The sequence below is a fragment of the Pleurodeles waltl genome, chromosome 6, assembly GCF_031143425.1.
Source record: "Pleurodeles waltl isolate 20211129_DDA chromosome 6, aPleWal1.hap1.20221129, whole genome shotgun sequence".
NCBI classification, from domain to species: domain Eukaryota; kingdom Metazoa; phylum Chordata; class Amphibia; order Caudata; family Salamandridae; genus Pleurodeles; species Pleurodeles waltl.
Genome location: NC_090445.1, coordinates 1,402,944,075 through 1,402,956,497, shown reverse-complemented (window position 1 = coordinate 1,402,956,497; position 12,423 = coordinate 1,402,944,075). Strand labels below are relative to the sequence as shown.

The 12,423-nt window shown below is 49.3% G+C and overlaps 1 protein-coding gene across 2 annotated transcripts in view; it reads right to left on the bottom strand.

Annotated features, from left to right (window-relative positions):
• VPS13D (vacuolar protein sorting 13 homolog D) overlaps positions 1 to 12,423 on the bottom strand; it is a 2,230,750-nt gene that overhangs the window by 244,209 nt on the left and 1,974,118 nt on the right. For both annotated transcript variants that reach the window (XM_069240741.1, XM_069240742.1), the window contains one exon: positions 4,621 to 4,753. In XM_069240741.1, the coding sequence (XP_069096842.1) occupies positions 4,621 to 4,753 (133 nt within the window). The remainder of the gene's footprint in view (positions 1 to 4,620; positions 4,754 to 12,423) is intronic.

Genomic DNA, 12,423 nt, shown 5'->3' with positions numbered 1-12,423 from the left:
GGTAGTATTGTCCGTGAACACCTGTACCCCTTTCCCTTTGAGAGAGGGAAGGAATGCTTTCAACGCAAACCTGATTGCCCGGAGCTCCAGAAGATTGATATGGAGCCCAGACTCCGCCAGAGACCAGAGCCCTCTGATCCCTGCCTCTCCATGTGGCCGCCACAACCCGGAAGTGACGCATCTGTTACTATAGAGAGATCTGGTTGGGGAAGGGAGAGGGATCTGCCGTGGACCTAATGCGGATTCGAAAGCCACCCCTGCAGGTCTTTTGCAGTCCCCTTTGAGATCTGGAACATGTCAGAGCGATTCCCCTGATGCTGTGCCCACTGGAACTTCAGGTCCCACTGCAGAGCTCGCATATGCCATCTGACGTGTTACTAGCAGGATGCAGGAGGCCATGAGGCCCAGCAGCCTCAGACTCAGTCTCACCGAAACACAAAGCCAAGGCCGAAAGATCGGAATCATAGCCTGAATGTCTTGGACTCGCCTTTCGGAGGATAAGCCTGAAACTGCACTGTGTGCAGAACAGCTCAGATGAAAGGGAGCATCTGAGAGGGAGTCATGTGTGACTTCGGCATGTTTATAGTGAACCCCAGCGTGTGCAGGAAGTTCGCCTTAGTCTGAAGGTGGGAGACGACTTTCTGGGGCGAGTCCACCTTCAACAGACAGTCGTCGAGGTAGGGGAAGGGTGAGACCTCTAACCTGCGCAGATGAGCTGCAACCACTGCCATCACTTTTGTGAACACCCGAGGGGCGCTAGTAAGGCCGAAGGGAAGCACGGTAAACTGAAAGTGCTCGTGACCTACCACAAATTGTAGGTAACATCTGTGGGCAGGCAGGATGGGGATGTGGAAATAAGCATCCTGCAAGTCCAATGCTACCATCTAGTCTTCTGGGTCCAAAGCAGACAGAACCTAAGCCAGGGTGAGCATTTTGTATTTCTCTTTCTTGAGGAAGTAGTTTAGGTCCCAAAGGTCTAGGATAGGACGTAAGCCCTTGTCCTTTTTTGGTATCAGAAAGTAGCGGAAATAACAACCACGACCTATTTCGGGCACATGGAGCTTTTCTACAGCTCCCTTGGCCAAGAGAGCTGCGACTTCCTGGCGGAGAATCGCCAAATGATCCTCTGGAAGGTGACTGAAGGATAGAGGCATGGTTGGTGGAGCAGATTCGAAAGGGAGGGAGTAGCCCTTCCGAACTATCTGCAAAACCCACCTGTCCATGGTGATGTATTCCCAGTCAGGCAGGTGATGGCGAATCCTGCCACCAACTGGACGAGAGTGAGGGGACGGACTGGGAGGGCTTGGAGGCTGCAGCGGGGGCAGAGGTTGACTGGGCAGACCTCTGGTTCCCTGTCCCACAGCCACGTGGGAGCCCGCATCCCTAGCCACGCAGAGGCTGAACAGCATGGGTGGCACGGTGGCTGGGTGGAGGATGCGACAGGGAGCCCATTCCATGGCCACAAAAGGGGTGAAAAGAGGACTGTGGGGGGGGCGAGGGGCAGAGGAAAGACCGTAGCCTGTAAATCCTTGAATCTCTCCAATGCCGAGTCCACTTTGTCTCCAAAGAGATGTGAGCCATCAAAGGGCATTTCTATGAGTGACTGTTGGACATCCCCAGAAAAACCAGAAGTACGCAACCAGGCATGGCGTTGTAAGGCCACCGTCATAGCAACCTATCTGCCCGGTCGTGTCCAGCCCACAATGGATTGTGAACTTTGCCGCATCTCTCCCATCGTTCATAGCTTGGGAGACAATAAAACGGGCCTCTTCCGGTATCTGCAGCAGGACTTGTGCAACTGTATCCCACAAAAAGTGGGAATAGCGGCCCAAAAGGCATGCGGGGTTCACAGACCGCAGCGTGAAACTGGAGGAAGAAAATAACTTCTTGCCAAACTGTTCTAGTCTTTTGGATTCCCTGTCCGGGGGTGCGGAAGGGAATGCGCCTGAAGAAGAGGAAGCCTGGATAACAAGACTCTCAGGCATGGGGTGATGGGACAGGAATTTAGGGTCATTCGGAGCGGGCCAATGGCGGCGTGCGATAGTCCTATTCACAGGAGCCCCTGGGTTGGGTTTGGACCAGGTACCCAAAAGGACATCGGCGAGGACTTAATTAAATGGCAAAAGGGGCCCTAAAGTAGAAGCCCCTGGCTGAACTACCTCCGTCAGGAGATTAAACCTGACCTCAACAATGGGAAGCTCAAGACCAAGGACCTCAGCTGCCCTACTGACCACCATCCCTTAAGTCGCTTCCTCTGCCATAGCCACGGTAGGAGGAGACAGCATGCCACCGTCAGGAGAAGTATCAGCCCCATTGAAGGCAAAGGCGGCATCGGACGACGCCGCTACGACTCTGACTCGTCTGGGATAAGAATTGGTTGGACGTCGATGGTGGGCACTACGGACGTTGGGAGCGCCAACAATCGACCCGGCGCCGGGGAAGGTCTCAAGGGTGCGACCGGCGCAGGTGTGGATCCGCGTGCGGATCTGGAGGTGACAACGGTGGCCGGAGCGGAAGCCACCGGCGCGGAACCAGACGGCCCGTCATCCGAATCCCTTGGGCCTAAAGGCGCCGTTCCGGGGTCGGTCCGCCCAAAGATGAGGCGCATAGCCTCATAAAACTATTTATGCTGGGCGGGGGTCGCTCTGGCTCCGGGAAACTCAGGGAAACGCGGAGCAGACCCAGACGCAGGATCCGAGGACAGAGGCCTTGTGCGTGGACGCTCCTCCCGCATCGTGTCAATCGAGCGACAGGGCGAAGTCGGAGAGCAATGGGATCTCTTCGACTTCTTCTTCTTACCTTGACCCCAGGATTTGGAAGAAGTTGAGTGGTGATGGCTCCGCGACCGGTCTCGAGACCTTCCTCTCAAAGACCGGGACTTACGCGGAGTCGAGTGCCTGGCTGCCATGAGCTTTAGGGACCGCTCCCTCAAAGCCTTCAGGTGCATGGTCCGGCACTCGGAGCACAACTTCAGGTCGTGGTCGTGCTCGAGACACCACAGACAAACCCAATGAGGATCCGTCACCGACATCGTACGATGACACTCCTCACACTGCTTGAAACCAGTCTTCGGGGACATCCTTGATGAATGAAATTTCTCACAAAAACGCAACAAAACGGTCCAAGTCGGTCCAAAAAGAGGCCAGGGTAGCTCTTCTTCGGATCAGCGCGTGGTGCGGAAAGAAAAGAACAGACGTCACTGCGCGAAGGCGGCGTCTATATACTACTCCCGACATCACCACGGTGACTACAACACCAATGACGCCTGCGGAGTTGACCAACGCCATCTACCGACACGCAAGGATATTGCTCTAATAAAAATCACTGGATCCCGTCTGGCGCCTGGGGGAAATTCTAAGGTAAGGAATCTGCAACTAGAAGTCTCTATCAGATATTGGGGGTACTAAGTATAATTCCACACCATGTGCCGCCTGTCGGCCAAATCCTGGTTTCCGGCTAACTCTCCGCCCAGGGGAATTGTGGTCGATCAGATCTCACCCCTTTCTCTCGGTTACAGTAGTCTCACACAGGCAAAGACGAACAGAGGCAGAATATATTTCAATAAGGGTTAATTGAAGTAACTGCATCTTAGACAAAATGAAATGTATTGCAATAATTAGGATGATAAAACACACTAGAAGCAAGAAGGTGACAAGGAGTGTGAAACACAAAAACAGTCCAACCACACTGTCACTAGGAGTGATATATTTTTTCCTACCTGAGCTGTGTTAGAGCATAGCGTTATTAGCCTAACCCGCCCTTCAGGTTTACCCCTTGGGAAGACATCATCCCTCATACCTGAGCAAAGATGCCTATAGTCTAGAGGGACACCATCCCCCTGTAGGTCAGGGGTTCGGCAGTCTAAGCAAGCAGCTGTAGCGAGGCAATCAGCATGCAGTTGTGGTCACCTGGCTTGAATATCCTTCTAACGTGTAGGGGACAAAGGAGTGTTTTATAATAAAACATTTGACATTCTAAGAAAGGGACCCAACATACGAATGTGTGTGTTTCTGTGAATGTTGGAGACACGGCGTACCACTTTTGCCGGCAACCCTGTCTGACTGCAGCCTTGAGGAAAGCACGAAGTTGAATGAATGTCCTGCTGAGAACGTAATGCTTTTCAAGGAGAAAGAACAATTAGATAGAGAAAATAAAATAACACCGCAAATGTGGCTATTGCTAGAAAAATAAGGCAATTCTGAATAAAATGTAACTGGGCTAAAGTGCACAACGGCAGGCCTAGTTTGCTAGAATAATGTGTATAAAATATGGCTAAAATAGCAATAAAACAACATAGTGAATCCCTTCACCTCACTTCTGCAACAAAAGGAAAAGGAAAATTTTCTATAGGGCCCTGATTCAGCTACATTTTTGCAAACTACCAGGTATATGGTAAAAATGCTAAATAAGAGTCATATATTGAGAGAATTAAGAACAATCTTTTGGGTGTTAACCATCTGGCAGTTATGCAGTACAACACTTCTGCAGGGATATCCTTTAATGCCACTGCTTCCTTGTGGTGTAACACACTTCTCCATTTTTAATTCATTTATTTTCATATGATTCACCATCCCAATCAAATGGTCAGATAAACTCAGTGCTTGTTTTGATGTTACATACCATGAGCCAGTCCATGAATTCCAGCAACAAGGTGCTCGCCACTGGTTGCAGCATGGTATCGAATGTATTCTCTTTCAGACTGATGCCTGTTATCCATTGTCTTTCCCAAACCATCCGAAAGCGTACCAGCAAACTGCAGAAGAACAGAACAGCGTTCAATTGAAAGGACAGAATTGAAGCTTAGGATAAACAAAACATCTTTGCTAGCCTAGAAATAAATATGTACACCACATGAGATTTGGATGGTAACAAGCAAACTATCACAGGATTACATTTATAACACTGAAAATGGAGAATCAGTCATCAATAAACCAAAACATTACAGTTCTAAAACCTGTCGTAAATGCCTTTCGACTTACAGAATACAGATGAATTGTACCTCATCATGCACAAAAATAGCGTTGAATCATTAAAACTTTTCCAATGCATCACATGCATGACTATTTCTCATTCCTTCCAATACACAACGTTAGAATGCAATACATGACAATAATCCTTTAGCGATGATTTCTGAATTGTAAGATGTCATCTGAAATGTTCAGGAACAGCACAAAAAGTGAGGTGGAGAAGTTCGAAAGCTAAACAAGAGATGACTAAGCACTGTAGGTAGTAGAGGTGGCACAATAGTATATACAGTAAGTGAGAAGTCTGAGTAAAACTCATGCAATAAGAGGAGCTGGGAGGTTCTCTCCCCCTCTGCTGTTTGGTGTTCTTGTTCTCATGGGGGCAGCCTACTGGACTTAGGTATGCACAACGCTGTCAGCATACGATGTGTGTGGGGGAGAGATTGTGCTCCTGGAGACCTGCCTGGGCCCAAAGGTAATGCTTTAAGTGGTCAAGCGTATGACTAGATGTGGTATACTTTCTTGCTGTACCAGTGTAAGCAAGCTGTACTTCACTGACAAAACCTAAAAAGGTAGAACCAGTATAAGGTTGCTTGTGGTCTGTCCAGGAGGTGGCATCATCTGGCAATTCAGGATATACTATTCCAAGGAGGAGCAGGGTCAGTACAGATCAGCACAAGGCACACCGCTGTCTATACTAAGTGGCAAAGCGGGTGAAAAATTATGGGTTAAAATGCCATCCAAAGCTATTGTCAGTGGTTTATACCAGGGATTCTTAACCATTTCCCTTCTGAGTACCTACATGGAATCACTAAAGGAAGTCGGTGATCATGGCCTAAGCAATTTCTACAATTTGAACATCCAAATAATACACCAGAATACAGAACCAAGCACACTTCAAACAAGATCATACGTTATGAATTATTTTACTTAATTCACAAAGAAAAAATACAAAAAATTAAATGTAAACTTAAATGTGAAAGTTGGAGTTTTTCAAATTTTATTTTATTTCTATGAGACAAAGCAATATACAAGCTAGACTTTAGCATGTCACTTTGGGGCTGATGTAGAGTCTCGTGGACATGGAAATCCGCTGCAAACGTGTCAGAATACCTTGCCTGTTAAATCCTTGGTCCGTCCACCTCATTTAGAAATGGACAGAACTTAATGAGAGGAAATGGGGTGTATTACATGATGGGGTTGTGCAACTGTAGGAACTTGGCTCTGTATATACTATTTCAAAGTAAGAAATAGTGTGCATAGAGTCCAAGGGTTCCCCTTAGAGGTAAGATAGTGGTAAAATTAGATAATTCTAATGCTCTATTTTGTGGTAGTGTGGTCGAGCAGTAGGCTTATCAGAGGGTAGGGTTAAGCAGTTGTTGTACACACACAGACAATAAATGAGGAACACACACTCAAAGACTTACTCCAGGCCAATAGGTTTTTATATAGAAAAAATATATTTTCTTAATTTTTTTTTAAGAACCACAGGTTCAAGATTTGAAGTAAACACATAAAATGCAAGGTCCTTCACACAGGTGAGTTAGGAACTTTGACTAAAAGCAATATAATATACAGTCTTTGTTAAAATGGCAATAAGCTATTTTAAAAGTGGACACAGTGCAAAAATCAACAGTTCGTGAGGGAGGTAAGTAAAGGTTAGACTGTGAGCTAAGTAAGACAATTACAAGTCTCAGTTCCTTGGCATAGGCAGCCCACCATTGGGGGCTCAAGGCAACCCCAAAGTTACCACACCAGCAGCTCAGGGCCGGTCAGGTGCAGAGGTCAAAGAGGTGCCCAAAACACATTGGCGCCTATGGAGAACAGGGGTGCTCCGGTTCCAGTCTGCCAGTAGGTAAGTACCCGCGTCCTCGGGGGGCAGACCAGGGGGGTTTTGTAGAGCACTGGGGGGGGGGGGGGGGGGGGGACACAAGTAGGCACACAAAACATACCCTCAGAGGCACAGGGGCGGCCGGGTGCAGTGTGCAAAGCAGGTGTCGGGTTTTGAATAGGATTCTTTGGAGGGACCCGAGGGTCACTCTAGCGGTGCAGGCAAGCACGGGGGCTTTCCGGGACAGCCACCACCTGGGCTAGGCAGAGGGTCGCCTTGGGGTCACTCCTGCACTGAGGTTCGGTTCCTTCAGGTCCTGGGGCTGCGGGGGCAGTCCTTATTCCAGGTGTCGGGTCCCTTGTTACAGGCAGTCGCGGGTCAGGGGGAGCCTCTGGATTCTCTCTGCAGGCGTCGCTGTGGGGGCCAGGGGGGTCGTCTCGGGCTACTCACGGGGTCGCAGTCGCCAGGGAGTCCTCCCTATGGTGTTTGTTCTCTGGATCTGGAGCCGGGGGCGTCGGGTGCAGAGTGGGAAGTCTCAAGCTTCCGGCGGGAAGAATGAGTTCTTTAAAAGTTGCTTCTTTGTTGCAAAGAAGTTGCTGTTGTTGAGCAGAGCCGCTGCTCACGGAGGTTCTTGGTCCTTTAGTCCAGGGCAGTCCTCTGAGGCTTCAGAGGTCGCTGGTCCCTGTCGGATGCGTCGCTGGTTGCAGGTTTTATCAGGAGACAGGCCGGTAGGGCTGGGGCCAAAGCAGTTGTTGTCTTCCGTCTTCTCTGCAGGGCTTGTAGGTTAGCAGTCCTCCTTGTTTCTTCAGGTTGCAGGAATCTCCTTTCCTGGGTTCTGGGGTGCCCCTAAATACTAGATTTAGGGGTGTGTTTAGGTCTGGGAGGGCAGTAGCCAATGGCTACTGTCCTTGAGGGTGGCTACACCCTCTTTGTGCCTCCTCGCTGTGGGGAGGAGGGGCACATCCCTAATCCTATTGAGGGAATCCTCCAACACTAAGATGGAGGATTTCTAAAGGCAGGGGTCACCTCAGCTCAGGACACCTTAGGGGCTGTCCAGACTGGTGGGTGACTACTCCTTGTTTTTCTCATTATCTCCTCCAGCCGTGCTGCCAAAAGTGGGGGCAGTGGCCGGAGGAGCGGGCATCTCCACTAGCTGGGATGCCCTGAGGCGCTGTAACAAAAGGGGTGAGCCTTTGAGGCTCACCGCCAGGTGTTACAGTTCCTGCAGGCAGGGGGAGGTGAGAAGCACCTTCACCCAGCACAGGCTTTTGTTCCTGGCCACAGAGTGACAAAGGCACTCTCCCCATGTGGCCAGCCACTTGCCTGGTTTGTGGCAGGCTGGCAGGAACTGGTCAGCCTACACTAGAAGTCGGATTGGTATTCAGGGGGCATCTCTAAGATGCCCTCTGGGTGCATGTTACAATAAATTGCACACTGGCATCAGTGTGCATTTATAGTGCTGAGAAGTTTGATACCAAACTTCCCAGATTTCAGTGTAGCCAATATGGAACTGTGGAGTTCGTGTTTGACAAACTCCCACACCATATATTCTTTATGGCTACATAAAGCTGTAAGGCAGTGTTCATGTGCTGAGTGAGGGGTCCCCAGGGTGGCATAAGACATGCTGCAGCCCTTAGAGACCTTGCCTGGCATCAGGGTCCTTGGTACCAGGGGTACCAGTTACAAGGGACTTATCTGAGTGCCAGGGTTGTGCCAATTGTGGAAACAAAGGTACAGTTTAGGGAAAGAACACTGGTGCTGGGGCCTGGTTAGCAGGGTCCCAGAACACTTTCAATCAAAGTTGGCATCAGCAAAGGCAAAAAGTTAGGGGGTAACTGTAAAGAAATGGCTCCCTGTTGCAGTTACCCCCCACTTTTTGCCTGATACTGATGCTGACTTGACTAAGAAGAGTGCTGGGACCCTGCTAACCAGGCCCCAGCACCAGTGTTCCTTCACCTAAAATGTACCATTGTATCCACAATTGGCACACCCTGGCATTCAGATAAGTCCCTTGTAACTGGTACTTCTAGTACCAAGGGCCCTGATGCCAAGGAAGGTCTCTAAGGGCTGCAGCATGTCTTATGCCACCCTAGAGACCCCTCACTCAGCACAGACACACTGCTTACAAGCCTGTGGGTGCTAGTGAGAACAAAATGAGTAAGTCGACATGGCACTCCCCTCAGGGTGCCATGCCAGCCTCTCACTGCCTATGCAGTATAGGTAAGACACCCCTCTAGCAGGCCTTACAGCCCTAAGGCAGGGTGCACTATACCATAGGTGAGGGTACCAGTGCATGAGCATGGTACCCCTACAGTGTCTAAACAAAACCTTAGACATTGTAAGTGCAGGGTAGCCATAAGAGTATATGGTCTGGGAGTCTGTTTTACACGAACTCCACAGCACCATAATGGCTACACTGAAAACTGGGAAGTTTGGTATCAAACTTCTCAGCACAATAAATGCACACTGATGCCAGTGTACATTTTATTGTAAAATACACCACAGAGGGCACCTTAGAGGTGCCCCCTGAAACTTAACCGACTATCTGTGTAGGCTGACTAGTTTTAGCAGCCTGCCACAAACCGAGACATGTTGCTGGCCCCATGGGGAGAGTGCCTTTGTCACTCTGAGGCCAGTAACAAAGCCTGCACTGGGTGGAGATGCTAACACCTCCCCCAGGCAGGAATTGTCACACCTGGCGGTGAGCCTCAAAGGCTCACCTCCTTTGTGCCAACCCAGCAGGACACTCCAGCTAGTGGAGTTGCCCGCCCCCTCCGGCCAGGCCCCACTTTTGGCGGCAAGGCCGGAGAAAATAATGAGAAAAACAAGGAGGAGTCACTGGCCAGTCAGGACAGCCCCTAAGGTGTCCTGAGCTGAAGTGACTCTAACTTTTAGAAATCCTCCATCTTGCAGATGGAGGATTCCCCCAATAGGGTTAGGATTGTGACCCCCTCCCCTTGGGAGGAGGCACAAAGAGGGTGTACCCACCCTCAGGGCTAGTAGCCATTGGCTACTAACCCCCCAGACCTAAACACGCCCTTAAATTTAGTATTTAAGGGCTACCCTGAACCCTAGAAAATTAGATTCCTGCAACTACAAGAAGAAGGACTGCCTAGCTGAAAACCCCTGCAGCGGAAGACCAGAAGACGACGACTGCCTTGGCTCCAGAAACTCACCGGCCTGTCTCCTGCCTTCCAAAGATCCTGCTCCAGCGACGCCTTCCAAAGGGACCAGCGACCTCGACATCCTCTGAGGACTGCCCCTGCTTCGAAAAGACAAGAAACTCCCGAGGACAGCGGACCTGCTCCAAGAAAAGCTGCAACTTCGTTTCCAGCAGCTTTAAAGAACCCTGCAAGCTCCCCGCAAGAAGCGTGAGACTTGCAACACTGCACCCGGCGACCCCGACTCGGCTGGTGGCGATCCAACACCTCAAGAGGGACCCCAGGACTACTCTGATACTGTGAGTACCAAAACCTGTCCCCCCTGAGCCCCCACAGCGCCGCCTGCAGAGGGAATGCCGAGGCTTCCCCTGACCGCGACTCTTTGAACCTAAAGTCCCGACGCCTGGGAGAGACCCTGCACCCGCAGCCCCCAGGACCTGAAGGACCGGACTTTCACTGGAGAAGTGACCCCCAGGAGTCCCTCTCCCTTGCCCAAGTGGAGGTTTCCCCGAGGAATCCCCCCCTTACCTGCCTGCAGCGCTGAAGAGATCCCGAGATCTCTCATAGACAAACATTGCGAACCCGACGCTTGTTTCTACACTGCACCCGGCCGCCCCCGCGCTGCTGAGGGTGAAATTTCTGTGTGGGCTTGTGTCCCCCCCGGTGCCCTACAAAACCCCCCTGGTCTGCCCTCCGAAGACGCGGGTACTTACCTGCAAGCAGACCGGAACCGGGGCACCCCCTTCTCTCCATTCTAGCCTATGTGTTTTGGGCACCACTTTGAACTCTGCACCTGACCGGCCCTGAGCTGCTGGTGTGGTGACTTTGGGGTTGCTCTGAACCCCCAACGGTGGGCTACCTTGGACCAAGAACTGAACCCTGTAAGTGTCTTACTTACCTGGTAAAACTAACCAAAAACTTACCTCCCCTAGGAACGGTGAAAATTGCACTAAGTGTCCACTTTTAAAACAGCTATTTGTGAATAACTTGAAAAGTATACATGCAATTTTTATGATTTAAAGTTCCTAAAGTACTTACCTGCAATACCTTTCAAATGAGCTATTACATGTAGAATTTGAACCTGTGGTTCTTAAAATAAACTAAGGAAAGATATTTTTCTATATAAAAACCTATTGGCTGGATTTGTCTCTGAGTGTGTGTACCTCATTTATTGTCTATGTGTATGTACAACAAATGCTTAACACTACTCCTTGGATAAGCCTACTGCTCGACCACACTACCACAAAATAGAGCATTAGTATTATCTATTTTTACCACTATTTTACCTCTAAGGGGAACCCTTGGACTCTATGCATGCTATTCCTTACTTTGAAATAGCACATACAGAGCCAACTTCCTACATTGGTGGATCAGCGGTGGGGTACAAGACTTTGCATTTGCTGGACTACTCAGCCAATACCTGATCACACGACAAATTCCAAAATTGTCATTAGAAATTGATTTTTGCAATTTGAAAAGTTTTCTAAATTCTTAAAAGACCTGCTAGGGCCTTGTGTTAGATCCTGTTTAGCATTTCTTTTAGAGTTTAAAAGTTTGTAAAAGTTTGAATTAGATTCTAGAACCAGTTGTAGATTCTTAAAAAGTATTCCAACTTTTAGAAGCAAAATGTCTAGCACAGATGTGACTGTGGTGGAACTCGACACCACACCTTACCTCCATCTTAAGATGAGGGAGCTAAGGTCACTCTGTAAAATAAAGAAAATAACAATGGGCCCCAAACCTACCAAAATACAGCTCCAGGAGCTTTTGGCAGAGTTTGAAAAGGCCAACCCCTCTGAGGGTGGCAACTCAGAGGAAGAGGATAGTGACTTGGAGGAAAATTCCCCCCTACCAGTCCTATCTAGGGAGAACAGGGTCCCTCAAACCCTGACTCCAAAAATAATAGTCAGAGATGCTGGTTCCCTCACAGGAGAGACCAACACCTCTGAAATCACTGAGGATAACTCCAGTGAAGATGACCCCCTGTTAGCCAGGATGGTCAAAAGATTGGCTTTGGAAAAGCAGCTCCTAGCCATAGAAAGGGAAAGAAAAGAGATGGGCCTAGGTCCCATCGATGGTGGCAGCAACTTAAATAGGGTCAGAGATTCTCCTGACATCCTAAAAATCCCCAAAGGGATTGTAACAAAATATGAAGATGGTGATGACATCACCAAATGGTTCACAGCTTTTGAGAGGGCTTGTGTAACCAGAAAAGTAAACCGATCTCACTGGGGTGCTCTCCTTTGGGAAATGTTCACTGGAAAGTGTAGGGATAGACTCCTCACACTCTCTGGAAAAGATGCAGAATCTTATGACCTCATGAAGGGTACCCTGATTGAGGGCTTTGGATTCTCCACTGAGGAGTATAGAATTAGATTCAGGGGGGCTCAAAAATCCTCGAGCCAGACCTGGGTTGATTTTGTAGACTACTCAGTAAAAACACTGGATGGTTGGTTAACTGGAAATG